General features: G+C 37.7%; 1 protein-coding gene across 1 annotated transcript; it reads right to left on the reverse strand.

Moving 5' to 3' along the window:
* Positions 1-254: 254 nt before the first annotated feature.
* Positions 255-5,247, reverse strand: si:dkey-8e10.3 (serine/threonine-protein kinase SBK1). The gene is made up of 4 exons (XM_057829657.1): positions 5,098-5,247; positions 4,601-4,773; positions 1,698-1,900; positions 255-1,547 (listed from the first exon to the last, which is right to left on the reverse strand). The coding sequence occupies exons 2-4, from the start codon at positions 4,761-4,763 to the stop codon at positions 936-938; spliced, it is 978 nt and encodes a 325-aa protein (XP_057685640.1). The 5' UTR covers positions 4,764-4,773; positions 5,098-5,247; the 3' UTR covers positions 255-935.
* Positions 5,248-17,578: the final 12,331 nt, after the last annotated feature.

Here is a 17,578-nt window from a genome sequence, read left to right on the forward strand (position 1 = left end):
ACATAAACTTTATATTTTTAGCTCTTTTGCCCCTACCACCCATGAAAATTCCATATAAAGTGTTGCTCTTTGCACATGAGCTTGTGGAGAATCTGCTTCCAAAAATGTGTGAATATTTATTTGTAAAAATGAAAAATACGTAAAAGTTGTAAAAGTATAAAACATGCCATTTGGATTGTTCAAAGCATTCTTTATTTAATTGTCTTTTGTAGTATTGTTTATACCAGTCACAATTACAGTAAATAAAAGCACCGCAAAATTCCATACTCCTTAATTAATTAAACTACACATATTTAAGAGACTGAATCAAGCCCTTACATGGGAGTTTGTATCTATCGCTCAAATTATTCAAAAAAGGTCCAAGCCTAAGCCTATATATTATATTCAAGTGACACAGTTAAAAGATTTTCACTCCTCAGGGTGACCTCTGCGGCTTCTTTATTGCAATCCACTCAGGCAAATGCAATGCTAACACCGCTCAGCCTTGCACATCCCAACCAGAGTGTCGTATCTTGCCAGACTGTTGTCAAGTAAACAGAAGAAAGCAAAGGAACATGTGCATACTACAGGGCTTTGCCCTGCTTATTTATGACACTTGTGATACATTTCTGGCTCATTTACCTTTTCAAAAGTACACTGGCGGATTTTTAAAATGATGATACAAATGTCTCAAAGACTTGTTCTGGATCTAATTCATGTTCAATAAAAATATACAAAATAAACACAATAACTGAACAAATTTTAAAAGATGACATTGATTAATTTAAATGCAAGTTAACTATACTGTACTTTTGACAACATTTTGACCAAAGCAGCAATAGATTGTTTTGTACATTTTTATAACTCATTCATTCATTTTCTAACCAATTCAGGGATTGATTTAAAACGTCCAGCAAATGGAATTTTTCGTATTGCTTAGCTTTTTATGACTAGCATTATACTTTGCCTTGTTTAACTGGCTGCTGCTCTTCCATCCCATATTCCTTCTTAAGCCAAGCTTCCCCTACATATTTTTTCACCACCCCTTCAGTGCACCTTTTTTCGGCATCCACAGCCAGGAGCTTACTGAACAACTCCATAGCTTCTGGGGTGAACTTTTTCCACAACTGAGGATTGTCCTCCTCAGCGTTCTCTCCCAATCTTAACCAATCAGCAAACTCCTGGTAGCAGTCATCCGTGTCCATGCAACGCTCCCAAGGAAAGTAACCCGTCAAGATGCAGAATATAAGCACCCCAAAGGCCCAAGTGTCAAGACTTGGCTCCACACTGAGTGGAGGAGCAGTGACTTCTTTTTGGCCCTCCAAGAGAGCAACGCTGCAAAGCTCAGGGGCCATATAAGGCAGGGTCCCTGTGATGAAACTGATTAGAGTACCCCTCTTTTGGGCAAGGCCAAAGTCTGCCAGCTTGACCTGGCAGCAGTCATGATCCAGTAGAAGGATGTTCTCAGGCTTGACATCACGGTGGACCAGGCCGCGGCTGTGGATGAACTCCAAAGCACTGGCAATCTGGACCACGCAACGTTTAGCAGATGGCTCAGGAATCCCCACCTGAAATAAAGGATTTACAAGTATTGAATTAAAGAATGGACAGTTACTGTACACATATGATCATCAAAGTAAACAAGTATAATTACTAAAATGCTGCAGAAACAGAAAGAGCATTTCCCCCCCCTTTCTCTGGTTGATTACCGGTTTTACCTTGGGCTGAATGACAGCAAACAAATCCCTTCCAATTACAAGCTCCTGGGCAAAGCAGTAGTGCTCACTCGACTGGAAGGCGATGCCAAACAAACCCACGATGCAGGGGTGGCTGGACAGATGCAAGGAGATACAGTACTCTCGCAGGAAGCCCTGGAGTTTAGTTGAGGTTTTCGGCATTACTTTCAAAGCCATGGGAGTCCCTGCAAAACATCCAGATTTTTAAAAATCTACTCTATATTAAGTAAAAAGGTAACAAATACATTTGGAGTATATACTGTGTCATACAATCTCGATGGAAACACACTACCCCACATTGCACTGTTTAATCCATCATCACTGTCAAGAGATCTCATTTGCACGTCACATGAAGCCAGAGCAAATTCAATAACTGTAGCTGAAGTATGATAAAATATACCGTATTGCATTTTAAATTTCATTTATAATTGTTTTTCATTAAAGTCACGTATTTTAAAGAGTATATTTATTTCATAATTTAGCAATTTTGTAGTATTTTTTAATTAAATCAATAATTCATGAATCAATGTTACTTATTCAAAAAAATTTTTTTTTTTTTTTTTTTGGGCAGTCAACTTATTGTTCGAAACAAAATTCCTGGATACATCGTAAATAGTATATCTCAAAATCATAAAACACCCTTTTTTTGAGGATAGCCCTCAAATAGGTTTGATCGAGTCCTAGGTGTACAGTGCGTTCGTTGTCATAAATATTCTATGATAGTATTACCTTATTTTTTAAATTAAATATATTAAATAATTGTATTATATTATAGTATTATAGTATTTTATATATATATATATATATATATATATATACACACACACACACACACACACACAGTATATCCTGTAAATTGCAGCAAAGGTCTTCAACCATTTTTTCCCACCATTTCACTCCCTTTCCCCATAGATCCCAATGTAATATAAACAATGTAAACTTTGTTTTAAATATCTCATCTGTTGAATAGTTTCAGTAAAGGTTTGATTGTTTTTCTAAAAAAAAAAAAAAAAAAAAAAAAAGTAGGGTCAGGGTTAGGCTATAAAATTGTAAAAGTCAATTTTTATTGTCTATTTCTGGAATGGTCATCCTAATCGACTTCAACAATTGTTTATTATTTCTTCTATCATATTGGTCTTTTATTTTTCTTCTCTTCCTCTTGGCTGTGTCATCCGTTCCATTGCCATATTTGGTGTTTTTGTTTATTCTCTTCCTCTTGGCTGTGTCATCCGTTCCATTGCCATATTTGGTGTTTTTGTTTGATTTTTATCCAATTCGAAAGGCAACCATTGATTTGGAGGACATTTTTTCACCATCGGGACTTCAATTCTTGCTCATAAGTTCGTGCAGACATAAGGATCTCTATTCGGCTTACCTGGCTCATAGGTTTAGCACAAGTAAATGAGAATCCCCGTTTGACTTGCATGGATGCCCTGGTTGACGACTCGAGCCGGAGTTATCCGTCAATTCCAAAGATGGAAATGTTCGTCAATTCCAGTGACGTAAATGTCTGCCAATTCCAACAACAGATGTATCAATAAACTCTAATGACATCTATAAAGAGGTGGGTAGTAACACGTTACATTTAGTACGTTATATTTACTTGAGTAACGTTTTGAGAAAAATGTACTTCTAAGAGTAGTTTTACTACTATTTTTACTTGAGTAGATTTGTGAAGAAGAAACGCTACTCTTACTCTGCTACTTTTGGCTGAACTAGTCGTTACATTTTTTTCTCTTAATTCTACAAATTTTTGCCAGAGACGCCAGCAGTGGCTCAATCAGTTTCACCAATGAGATGTCGCAATAGTCATCACATGAGTGACTCAAGCTTGCCGTTATATGATAACACCAGCCTGTTCAATCACATGGCGTCTTTAAAGCACAGTAAAAAATTAAGTGCTTGACATAGAGCGCCGCAGTCAACATGACTCAAAAGCATGGATTTTAATCTCTTTCCCAGGTTTTATTCGGCACAGATTGACCGCGGAAAACCGCAGATATGATCCTTTTAGTTTTATCATGGGAAATGTGTTTTTTTCTCCACTAGAGGGTACTCATGCTTTTTGGAAGAATAATGCTTAATTTCTGTATTTTTTTTCTCCCGCCAGAATTCAATTATTATTATTATTATTATTTTGTATTTCACAGGCTTAATGTGGTTCTGTAATGGTTTTTTTTGTTGTTGTCGTATTTCTTTAGGTTAATGTGGTATGTAATATGTTATTGTACAGTATAATAATAACAGTTCATATAGATGACTTCGTGGTGAGAAAAAAAATTACCATTGTCAAAAAAAAAAAAAAAAAAGAAAAATCTAACATCTTTCGCAGTTACTTACAATGTTAGTCATTACTTGAGTATTCTTTTCACCAAATATTTTTTGACTTGTACTCGAATTCATTTTTATGGGTGACTACTTTTACTTGAGTAACATTATTTTGAAGTAACGCTACTCTTACTTGTGTACTATTTCTGGCAACTCTACCCTCCTCTGCATTTATAGGTGTCAATTCCAATGGCGCACATAACCGTCAAATCCAGTGACGACTATATAAGTCAATTCCGTCAATTCTACTGATGGATAAAGCAGACAAGCTGTCAATTCCATTGGGGAAATGGGCAATTGTTTTTAGTGTTTTTTTTCTTTTAAATTAAAAAAAAAAAAGTATAATGACGTGGTCGTATCTCAGTCCCAGTTTTGGGTTGTCCTCATCTCGAGTGACAAAAGTCGTAGTCTTGGTGAGTTCTGGTCTCGAGCAGGTCTTGGTCTCTAATTTTGTGCTCTTTAGCGCAACACTCTTGTATGTTTTTACACTGAAGTCCTATGAGTACAACTTCCCAACACACGCTTTGATCTGATCGTAAGCGATGACAAAGATGTACCCTTAAAGCGATGTGTGACCAGCAACACTTTGCCATATTTTCCTCGGCCGATCTCCTTAATGACGTTGAAGTGTTCTTGGATCTCCAGTTGCCCAAGGCTCTGCGATGTTAGCACCATCAACTCATCGATCAGGCTGCCGTCGGTGAGGCCCAAGTCAATCATCTCTGGCCCACTCATGATATTAAGAAAAAAATAAAGGAAATACTCTTATGTAAGGTTTTAATTGATACAGTACCTGAAACAGCAACCCATAAATCCTCATCATGAGCTAATCACACAAAAGTCTAAGTAACGAAGTTTTTCTGTATTAAGTTCTATCGTACTTAAAAATTAGCAACTTTTGTGGCAAGTGAAAATACTGAAAATTTGCAACAAAACCATTATTATGTCAGAATGTCATGTTATTTTCTCGGTAATCTAATTTATCTTCTTTCTAATCCTACTTACCTATAATATCAATCTTAATACAGACAGTATGTTCATATTGAAATCTTACCTTAAGTGGAATACAACAGACACCTTCTAGTTGGAAGTGGAGCTACACCGATGGTGTCAAGACACTAAGTCGTTCACATCCACTGCTGCTGCTTGGATGAACATACCGATGGGACCTGAGAGCTTTCCCCTGCCCAGCACATAGCTCAACTCTCAATGGTTACAATGAGAGCACTGCACACAGCTGATTACAAACTGTGTTTTTAAAGGGCGCTCACTCGCTCTCTCACGCGCATACAAACACACACGTACACAAGTTCTGTACATGTACACTCTTAACACATGCTTGATTTTATGTATGTACTCAGTTGAAGGCATGGATAAGTTAGAATTTTCTTTATGTTCTTTCTAACGACTGACATGATAAATTGCAAAAGTGTATAGACAAATACTTTGGCTTTTGTTAATTTATGCCCAAACAGCTTCATGCATGCATCGCTTGGACTTAAATTACAAATCAGTTTCATCTGCATAAAAACACATAATACTGTATGTAAAAGTGGACAGTTTGATTCTTTAAATATACACCAAATACAATATGAATTTAAAGTGCCTGTGACACGAAAAAGCATGTTCATTTCATAATACACGCAGTATTTTATGCTGCTGAATGAAATGGACCACTTGGATGTGTGAAGAAGCGGTCGATACGTTTATTCAATTTTTTGAATCCCGTGCTACGAAAATAACAGACTTCAGGCTTCAGTTTTGCATTAAGGAAGAGGGCGCTGTGACGTGTACGGGAGAAGGAGTCCTCTTCACTACACAGCTGTACTGTTGTATAAGAAGGACTAAGGATTCAGCTGATTTTGCGGATTAATTCGTTTATCTTTTGCATCTCGCCAGCCAAACGGCTGCAGAAAAATCTTGCTGTTTTGGGGTTTCAAAAGGTTCCCTTTCATTGGTGGAGATTGGCCAAAACAAGCCCTATTACTCTGGGACCATGGGACTTACGAGGAAGTGAGTAAACATCGTGTTTCGTATTATGTTAAATACTGGGATCATTTCAATATGTTGGTGGCTTGCATTTTGTGGCTGACATGCTCCTTGTCCCCTCGGCCGACGACCGGCGGCTTGTCGCATATCCCCCCGCCGGGAGAGCACTATACCCGGCTTATTGCCGTCTTTGTGTGCCCGGTGTTCTGTCAAATTTTCCAACCGATCAGAAATTGCAACTTTGTGTTAAAAATAGCCGTGATAACAGTGATTACAAAGTAAACACTACAAAATTTCTTTAAAGGACTACTCACGTTTGATCATGTATGGGCATGTGAAAAGCTCTCCTCATACACATATCGTCATGTTAGCTGCATAGAAACTACTGTTTACGACTTCACCGTGTAGTAAAGCATTATTTTGCCATATTTGTGTTAACCATTTGGCAGCTACACGCTCCTCTGATGTCGGCCGGCATGTCCGGCGGTCATTGTTCAGCTGCTTCCCCGCAACGAGCTCTAACTTTTTCGCCGCCGGGTGGGTTGCCGATTGACGAAGACAATCGACAACCCAGTCGTCATGTGAAATGATCTGGGCTAGTTATGTGGGATTTTCCGCTTTGAAGACTTTGGAACATCACTCGGTTCGGGTTAGCATGTCGGCTAGCTGTCACGCCTCTTGGTTTGTTTACATTCTCCGAAGCCAGGGAAGGGAGATGACATAAGCCCGACCCGATAGGTGCGACAGTAAAGGGGAAGTCGACAGTTTTGACCATTATGGAGTCATTTTGCCATGTCGTCCTGAATAAATGCATTTTTATTATTTCATATTTCATTTAACACAAGACTGTTATTTGTCATGACCATGCCATTTATTTAGCTATTGGGGAAAAATACGTGTATAAAAAGAATATCCTGTAAAAATATTGGAGTAGAGAGATTGAAACAATTACATTTTGCGGATCTCTTCGTCGCGTTTTCCCTCGTTCTGAATAATTCCCCCCTCACTTGGCTGCATACTAAAGCAGATGAAATTGTTACTCCGCTGATGTCATCCACCTGTTGGGGACGCTAGAGCAGGGATCCTCAACCTTTTTTGCAACACGGCCCGGTGTTATTTGGGTCTTTTTTTCACGGACCGGTGTTCTGACAAATTTTGCAACCCATCAAAAATTGCAACGATGCGGTTCTGTGCATGCGCGTAACGTTAACCATAGCCGCGAAATGTGCAAATGCAGCGATTCCAAAGTAAACACTACAGACTTTCTTGAAAGAAAGGAATATTAACTTACGTTTAATCATGGAAGGACTTGTAGAAAAGTTCTCCTCAGATACTGTACATCCTGCCATGTAAGCTGCACCCAACAACTGCACACCACACATACCATTAACGACTTCGCCTTGTCGTTAAACATTAATTAAGAAGCCCGCTTCACAAAGATACGATGTTGGAAATTGTAGCAAGGTTTTCAATGCTCTTGTCGCGATGTCAGGATATTCCAGAATGACTTTAATCCAGAACCTCGGTAGAGTTGTTGTCTCAAATGTACGTTTAATAAGCTCGCCGTCATTTGCGATCTCTACAAGTTGATCTTCCTGTTGCACAGACATGCTCGGATCACATTTATTCACAAACGGGTCACGAATCCACTCCTTTGCAGTTCGTGGGTCTTCGAGGTTGTAGGCTCGTCAGGTGCCCTTTTCGCCGTAAAAATATCCTTTTCGCTGCAAAAATATCTCCAAAGACGTCTGTTTCCAGTTATCTTCGCTCGTGTGGGGGCTAATTATTTCCCGGAACAAATGCGTTGCGCCCGCGGCCTAGTAATACGTTATTATCGAGGACGAGCGCAGATAGATATATTATATACACAAACAAGATGTACTGCTAGCAGTCCAATTAATGGATTCCTATGACGACATTGTAATCTATCCCGTAGTATTATATCTAGAGTAAACAGGGATATTGGTGTGTTAAGCAGAGGCACGGGGTTAATTCGGCCAGAATGCGGTCGTTATTAAATTATTATTTCTGTGCGGCCCGGTAGCATATGCGCCACGGACCGGTACCGGTCCGCGGCCCGGCAGATGGGGACACCTGCGCTAGAACCCTATAATGGTAAGCGTGGCTAACCGGCAGATTAAAAGACTTAATTTCTCGTCATCTGCGCTTTGTATATAGTTGAATAGTCTCAAAATATGATTCTAATAATAATAATTCATACTTCTCCTGTTGTACGCACTTTAAACATTAATAGAATGGATAATGTTGTTGTTGCCTTGTCTGGAAATATGTCAAATGTTGTTTTATGCAAAATACCACATATCGAGTAAATTATGTTGTGATTGTCCAGTCATTCTGATGAAAACTTCACCCCAAAACATTTTGAATCATTATAACAGTTTTAATACCTTGTTGCATTTATCAATTTAACTTTGTATTGCCTCAGGGGGAAAAATGAATAAATAAAAATATAAATAAAGACCTCTTCATCAGGCTGAAAATGGGAAAAAAATGACTGTTTCCTGTAGATGAAGAGGAAAAAAAAGATTATTCTAGTACTGTAAGATGCAACTCTGACATGCAATTTTAAACATCAATGCAAAATGCTGGTTTTACAGTATATGTAGCAACTGAGTACATGCCATCATATAGTGGTAACACTCACCGAGCCCCTTAAGATGCTTCGTACAAATTGGGCACAGCCTAATAGGTTGTTCTCATTTGGTCTAATGTTTGTGTGTGAGTGTGTGTCACATTTTGAGCAAAGCCACCCTGCGCTGAACCCAGGCTTCTATTCTTGGCACACGGGCATCAACATGTGCAGGACTTGACGACACAAAGAAACAGATCCGTCGGTGTTTTTCCCTCTCGGGCTTTTGTAGGACATGTGGGATCATGACGTAGTTCTGGGCTGGGTTTGGCAAAAGTCTTTTTTTTTCATTTTAAAGTTATAGTATTTGCAAATTAATCCAAAATATGATTTGTGATCAAAATTCATTGTAGTACATTTCATTTTCTCTAGATTTTAGCCAATCACTTACTGATTGTCAAATACATGAGAGGGGATGACATATGACATTTTGCACAGGGCTTGAACTTGAATATTGTGTCATCTCCAAAAGTGTTTCGCTTATCATCTATCTGATGTGACAGCTGCATTGAGCACCATCCAGACCATTAGTGCTGAGGTGTTGTGCTGTCTTTGACAACCAATTGTCTTTACATGATGTTTTGACAGTTTTTCCTATTGCAGACACTTTTGGTTTAGTTTGGCATGCTGTCAAAGTGTTTGCGCCCACTGTATGAAAGACAAATTGTTGGCTGAATAAAATGGGGTCATGTTTGTACCCACTCAGTGGAAGCACCTGCTGTGAAAGTGAAGTTCCATTCAGCACCAGCGGTGATTCTCAGAATTGGACGTGAGCAACAATTCTGTACTATACTTTCCCCCATTCGAACAAAGACTAATGAATTTTAACATCAACATTAAAAAACATTACATGGACATTGATTTTATGGTGTGATGTCATTCCAAGCCAATGTGGTAAAGTCAGTAGTACTGACTCTGTCGCTAGTACAAAATGAAAGGTCTCCTGGCTGCTCTGCCAATAATGTAGACCAAGAGAGCAACAATAGAGCTGCTGTTATTACAAACATCTGTTCCCAAAAATAGTTTTGGCTCTGGGATTTAGTAGCACATTACTGTATTTACACTGTAAAGGGGACACGCCAGCATTGTTAATGTTCTTGCACTGCCAGAACTTTAATTGTTTTTTTTTTGTTCACAAATAGAGTAATCAGATGCTTAAACATATCGTCGATGGGTTGCATGTACAGTAAAGCCTGATGAGGCGTGTAATGAAGAAAGAAAATTCAATTAAATGGCTTCACTCTGGCATGTTAAATATTTCCCCTTCGGAGCCTTCCAACAGCACACATACGCAGCAATATTCTAGGCTCAAATTGAAGTGTACGTCCACGTTACTGTATGCATCACTATCTGATCTCTATTAACATAGTTGTACTAAAGTGATAATGCAGCGAAAACGCAGTAAACTGAGCCTGCTAAGTGTGTCATTTACTAAAGGATGCCAATGATGAAATGTATACATGTCAGCATCTACAAGATGGCCCTTAATATGGAAACTGAAAGGTTTACCATGAGTGTTGATGGAGTAACTAAAGACAGGCTGTTAAATGTGGACTAACATTGAGCTGCCCCTTACAAAGTAAAGGCATTCTTATAAGTAGTTTACCAATATCGTTTTCAAGAATTTCTGCTTTAATTCTTTTTCCAAGCTCCTTCTGTTGGAAACACATTGTTCGCTAAAACTGAATGAATAGTTCACCCTCCCCTGTATTTCAACACAATATTTGTTGTTTCCTTAACATTTATTAGACTATATAAAAAAATAAATAAAAAAAAAACGAGAATACCTAAACAACAAGTATTAAATACAATTCAGGATAAAAATCTAAGAAATGAAAATGAAATAAACAATGAAATTAAGGCTCTCCCATACGATTATTTTTTTGCCCAATTAGTCTGCAGACTTTTTTAACGATTAGTGGACTAGACTAGTATTTTGTTTTACTTTTTAACTTTTTAAAAAAAAAAATTTTTTTTTAACTAATCTTGCAGTTACATTTTTGTTGATAATTACTAATTCACAAAAACATTTTGGAACACTTAAATCCTTTATTAAAGTACAAAAAAAGCACATAAATAACAGTAATAAATCACAAATAAACAATAAGCTCCAATTCAAAAGATTGGAATTTAAACAGAATCAGAACACTGTGACTTCACTTTTCCAATCGGATTCAAAACAATTCTTACTTTCTCTATTTGTGGCATGTCTATTTTTTTCTCAGCATTTGAGTGAGGACCAGCAGAGTAGACAGATAAATGTTGCGGATCACTGGAGTGAAGTACGGGAAAAAACTTAATGATGCACATTGATGTGACGCTACAACAGAGTATAAGGGCCAAATAAATACATTAAAAAAAAAAAAAAGGACTATGAAATTAATGTCGTACTTTTGTTATGAGAAAAAAAAGTCGCATTATTACGTAGGGTTAATGTAGCTGTGAGCAGCTATGCACTTTTCATACATGTACCTTAGCTGGGTGCTACGACGAAGCATTAGTATAAAGTAGTGCTGTCAAACGATTGAAAAATTTAATCTAGTTAATTATATGTCAACTGTGTGATTAATCATGATTAATCACATTTCCCTCGGGATGAATACAGTTGCTCTTCAGGAAAAAAAAATCTAGGAAAATACTATAATTGACTTAAAACTTGTTTTAAGATGAAATGTATGATGTGTGAATGAATTAATACTTAACCAAATAGAGTTTTAAAATTTTATTTAACAACTTAGCTCGTATAACATTTTTAAAAAATGAAATAAATTGTCTGTATTATACAGCAAATAGTTTTAACAGATTAAAGCGCCTCAGACTAACAATGTGGCTCAAGTACCGTTTGGCATATTACCCAAAATTAACTGCCAATTTAAAGAGCAGACAAGCACATTACAGTAACAATAGCTAGTGTTTCAAAAATGTGTAAACAACTTGTCTGTTAAATTGAACATTTCACACAAATAAAGACAGCATTTGCAGTTTTAGACTAAATGGCCTGAAAGCTGTGTGAGATATAAAAAAAAATAAATTGTCAATTTTCATACACTTAACTGAAAAACATTACGCTAAACTGTGTGTAAAGGTGTTTAGAAAAACTTCTTAAGTTAGCCAAACTCTTAGTTTTTTTTCAACCAACAGCTCAGGCAAACTAGCTTGTTGACATTTTCAGATAACAGAGCAGACCTTTTCTTTTGAACAGTGTGCCCTGTCAAAGACAACACAGTCTCCCGCAAAGAACGGTAGTTTTAGGTGTGACCAGATACTTTTTTTGCTATGTGGGCCGGCTTACTGTGGGCACCATTGTGCGCAGACCACCACTGTAGTGGACATGAGTCAATGCTGGCACTGCCTTGTACCTGTCTAGTGGTTTGTCATTGGTTGTTGTTGTTTGTTGTCATTGGATTTTCAAGGCCCTCGTCTTCGACTATGTTAATGGGTCTACACTGTACAGTCTCTGGCTACCCACGTAGCGATGGCAGTAGTCAACCTACTTGTTGTCTTTTTGTTGGCAAGTCCGAGTCCGCACTCTGCCAGTGTAGCTTGATGACTGCGGCTTGTTCCCACAGTGTTCGCGTCATTGCTAACACTAGCGAAGATATGCTTCGCCCAAAAGTGGTACTTTAGGCTGGTTGAGCTTCGATCAAAGGAGAGTTCATTACATCAGTATGTGCACACAGCTTGGGTTTTATCCAGATTTCCATTAGGCAGCTTTTTAAAACGGAATTTGGTCATCATCCTCATTCATCCTCACTCATCGTGGCTGGCTGCATTGCCGCGAGTAGAATGTAAACATCAGAGTGTGGGACTACAGGAGGCAGTTGTGGCCAAACTTAGTGTGAGCGGTAATTTGCGTTATTTTTTTTTTAATGCGTTAATATTTCCAGATTAATCATGGTCGTTAATGCATTATTGTTGACAGGCCTAGAAAAATTCTTCTATTGATTATAATTTAATTTAGATGAAGCCAAATAATAAGGATTTCCTTATTTGCAAAACTGATTCTAAAACACAATATGCACAATATTGTTGATTTTAACAAAGGCGGCAACGTGCTTCGTAAAGTACTCAGCTGCTTCTTCAGCCATATTAGCCCAACATTAACCCCTAATGCTACGTCGTTCGATGCACTTAAAGGCAACATCAACAAAAAAATGTTGTCATATGGACTTATGAGCCGTCAGCTTGTTGTCTCCTGTCGCCCACCAAAATTAAACCTGGGTGACGGTGCTTCAGGTGTTCATTCATGGCCGACGTGCTGCCGTGGTATGCAAGCTCGGCATTGCAGAGACTGCACACGACAGTGACACCCTCTTTTATTTCATTAATATAAATCCAGGCTTGGCCACTAATATATATATAATATTTTATTAACTGTATTATGTATTGCTGTATTTTAAGCCAAAAGAACTGTTTTGTTTGATATATGTCTATATGCTGCCATAGCAGTTTCATGGCGCATTATGTCCCAGGACTATTTTTAATTTGTCCGTTTTACCCTGCAGACCCCCGTTTACAGAGAATCCGCAACAGCTTTGTTTCAACCCAGCCATAAAAAGAAGGTAAGTAATTAATTTATCATTCAAAGTGTCTGTCGTTTTTAGCTTAGAATAATTAATTGATGTCTAATATTTAGTTAAAAAAAAAAAAACTTACAAATTACATCACAATAAAAAAAATAGTGTCTGTAAATATGTCACGGATATCTACCTCATAATTATCGCTTAATTTTTTTTTTTTTTTTTACTGTCGCATTTTCCCTGATATTTTAGATGATAAATAATCAGTCCAAGCAAAGAAAATTAAAAAAAATAATAATTTAAAAGTATAAATATTTGAATAAGTAAATCTCGACCACTCCACGGTCTTTGTCAAATAGGGAATTTTTTACGGCGCTTTAACAATGCCACGTGATAGAACAGGCTGGCATGATCATAGAACGGCAAGCTTGAGTCTGATTGGTATGATGGAGTCATGTGATTATTATTATTGTAATTTGTGACGTATCATTGGTGAAACTGGTTAAGCCACTATTGGCAAAGTAAAATCTAATATGTAAAATAAAGAAAAACGTAACGACTAGTGTAGCCCAAACTAGCGGAGTAAGAGTAGCGTTTCTTCTTCACAAATCTACTCAAGCAAAAGTCATAAGTATGGCTTACTAAAACTACTCTTAAAGGTACATTTTTTCCTCAAAAAGTTACTCAAGTAAATTTAACAGAGTAAATGTAGCGCGTTACTAGCCACTTCTGGCTTTTATGCGATGTCATTAATTAAATGGTTAATTGTTTGAAATGACTTAATATCAGAAATAATACATTCATTTTTAAAAATGACATCAAATTATGGTTTATTGTTAAAATTTTAAACTGACCAGCCCATCTATTTGATTTAATATTCAAATTTTCCTTTTGAGAGCCAAAGATGCCCAAATCTCTATAGAAGCATGCAAACAGGCCGCCACCTAGTGTAATAACGGACAACAACTACCACAATTTCTGCCTAATACAGTTGCAAACCTGTTTCAGAGCTTTTGCATTTTTTTCTATTTGCTAGTTAATATTGATGAGAATACAAATCATATTGATGAATGGAAGGATGGACGGAGAGATTAATGGACGGACAGACGGATATTGCAAAAGCAATTTTCACTAAACCTTGTCTTAGAATCTTATTTACCATTTTTACTTCATGATGGTTTTTTCTTTATCATTACGGCACACTGTAAACACATTGGCCATTAGATACTGCATGATGAGAGCAAACGGACATGCTGGACTGGAAGCTTGTTTTACTGTAATTGATGGATCAAACAGATGCAGTAAATATAGGAAGGCGGTTATTTTATGAGGCATGATGGTTTATGACACTTCCAGGAAAGAAGAAGTTTGCTTAACTTTTGCAAAGATGACAGCTTTCACACAGTGTACTTCCTTTTTCTTCATAGTGTGTTCATTTTTCCCTTATGTGTCTGTATTCGGTAATCGTGTGTCGAAGTTTGCATGCACAAACGCTTCACAAAGTTACAAATGGACTACTCCTTCTAAAATTGAGTGGGAAAAAATGTGTGACAGTGTGAAATTTGTGAATGTTGTACCATGAATTCTCGTGAATAATTCAGATTTTTCGCGGGGCTGAAATAATTAGTTGTATACAACCAATTTAGGGCTTGTAAAGATGATATTTTCATGAGTTGATTTATTATTATCTTTTTAAGTTCAATTTGATGAATTATACTAGGAAAAAGGAACCAATAGTGTGCTGTAGTGTCACGTAACAATAAAAGGACGTTTTACCATAACATACAATATTTTTGTATAAGATTGCCAATTACAAAACTAAACACCGAAATTTTTTTAAAAAAGCCTTTTAAAATGTTATTTGTCATAGGTATTTGAGAGAGTTTGTAGGAGAGAGGGTGGGTTGGGGGTGTACATCCGCAATTTGTGCCACTATGACCAGCAAGAAGTATTTTAACACAATTTAATAAGGTATGATCGTAATAAGGAATCAATAATGTGCTCAAGTGTCATGTACTTTTAAAAGGGTGTTTTACCTTGACATCTTTTTGTATAAGATTGCTAATTACAAAACCACAAACAAACAAACTAACAAACAAACAAAAAACATTTTAAAGTTTGATTGACAATAATAAATTGGTGAAGCGTGTGTTGGGATCCAAACACGGTTTGTGCAGCTGTGACCAGCAGAGAGCGCTCTCACACAAGTTTAGTTACACTTTGATATTTTCAACCCTTTAGCGCTTTAACACTGGTGCCAAGTGTACATTTAGCGAAAATATTACTTTTAACACAGTGGTCAGTCAGTGGCCTACCTGGAAGAAAGGAAAAATTGTGAAAGGCAACCCTTTATCGCTTCCATCTAAAGGGGTTTCGGTATCTGATGATATGACGTCGCACTTCCTTTTTCCCGTAAACGAAATAATCTTTTTTGTCTGTCTCACCGCAGCCACCACATTGCTCTTTCTCAGGAAGAAATTGTATGTGTGTGGGTAGTTGTGTTTGCTTGCGTGTGCGTGTCTGATTTATGTAAGCAATTTGTTATGATCGTTCTTATTTCTTTTAGATTATTATTATTATTATTATCATCATTATTTTTACGTATTATTATCATTTCTATTAATGTTTTTTTTTTTTTTTTTTTTTTAGTATAGCGTGTCATTTGGTCGTAACAGAGTGGACACTAATAAATAGGACAATATGGGGTGCTGCGTAATGGCTGCCAGTTGGGACCTGGCAGGGGGGGCTTGGGGCTCCGATCCCGCGCCTCCTCGCGGCGGCTTCTCGGCGCTCTCTGCTACCGTCTTCCCCTACGCGCGAGTCGCTGGCTGGGTGCCAGTGGGTCGGCTGGGTATTGCCTGCTCCGTGTGGGGATCCTGCCCTGCCCTGGCCTTAGTCAGTGGCGCCACCAGGGGGTGGCCAAGGGTGGCCACGGCCACCCCTATAAATTGGTCGGCCACCCCACTGGCCACCCCGCTTGCCAGTATATCATTAGACTGTTGTAGCACCAGTTATGCTAGGGTGACCAAACGTCCTCTTTTGCTCGGACAAGTCCTTCTTTCACGCAGTATCCTCGTTGTCCGGGCGGGTTTTATAAATTCATAAAAATGTCCGGTTTTTATGATTTTTTTTTAACGGGACCAACTTGAAGAGAATTCCTCCAGCCGCTAGGGGGCAGCGCTTGCCTGCGTTGACGTTGCTCCTACTAGTAGGGGCGGGAGAAGGAGTAGATCTTCTTCTTCTTTTTTGTTGGCAGTTCACCCTTTGTTTCATGGGGAATTACCACCATCTACTGACGGTTTGGCGAGAGCTCAGACTACAGTAAGGAGTTCAATAAGAAGTTCTAAAAGACGTGGCTCCATACACCTTTCTGTAAGTTTCTCCTGTTAATGTCGATCACGTGTCTTCTGTTGTACATAGGGTTATATGTGTACACAGAGATGCAGTATATTGTATGAGTCTTGTAATTGTTCTGCATTAGTGGTTGAATGCTAGTATAGCTAAATGGCTGTGTTGCTTATGAGTTTTTTTTAACGATAAATACGTATATAATGGCAACTGTTGACTTCTGTCGGAGATTTGTACTGGTGTAATCTGTAAAATCCCGTTTGTTGTCGCATCTTTGCGCTGCCGATGGTAGTAAACTTTTATAGCAAAGTCTGATTTTGCCTCGGCTCCCGTATTCGCTAATAGGGTAGCAATCAGTGAGATCAGCTGCGCTAGACATTATGGGCAATGTAGTTTTGAATTTGAACTGCTGCGTTTGGAAACATGCTGGTTGAATCGCTCGTCAGTTTATTTCAGTTATTGTTTGCGTACAATTTAGAACATTGTATGAGAATAAAAATTGAGTGGGAATAACATTTTGTCAACGACAATTGTCGTGATCGTAATTTTAAAAAATGTTGAGTTGGCACATAGCCAACTGTGTGTGTGTATTAACTGGACTACATTTCCATGAGTCTGCATTATATTATTTTTTTTAATAATTATTCTTTTTTTTTAAATTTTTAACATTTTTTATTGTTTGATTATTTTTTTTTTAGGAAGAATAAAGCCTGTTGAGTAAAAAAAAGTGGGAGATATACGCATCTTTGAGTGATCTTCGAGTAAAATTCAAGTATCTCGAGGCCGGGCCGAGTGTCCTCTTTTTTGGAAATCAAAATATGGTCACCCTAAGTTATGCATTTCATCCCAAATGAATGCATTTATTTTGTTTTGTTAAATGTAGGGCTGTCAAATTTATCACGTTAACGGGCGGTAATTAATTTTTAAAAATTAATCACGTGAAAATATTTATCGCAATTAACGCATTCGCTGTACGACTCATTCACGCATTGCCGCAAACAGCCTACAATGGCGCCTTTTTACTTATA

This window comes from Corythoichthys intestinalis, chromosome 2 (assembly GCF_030265065.1).
Source record: "Corythoichthys intestinalis isolate RoL2023-P3 chromosome 2, ASM3026506v1, whole genome shotgun sequence".
NCBI classification, from domain to species: domain Eukaryota; kingdom Metazoa; phylum Chordata; class Actinopteri; order Syngnathiformes; family Syngnathidae; genus Corythoichthys; species Corythoichthys intestinalis.

Bases quoted from the DNA above. Each gene is read 5' to 3' on its own strand.
- si:dkey-8e10.3 (XM_057829657.1), bottom strand. From the start codon at position 4,763: ATGATTGACTTGGGCCTCACCGACGGCAGCCTGATCGATGAGTTGATG. The intron at 1,901-4,600 runs GTACATCTTTGT...GATGTTTTGCAG, and splicing joins GGTCACACATCGCTTTAAGG to GGACTCCCATGGCTTTGAAA. The intron at 1,548-1,697 runs GTAAAACCGGTA...CCTTTATTTCAG, and splicing joins TTGCTGTCATTCAGCCCAAG to GTGGGGATTCCTGAGCCATC.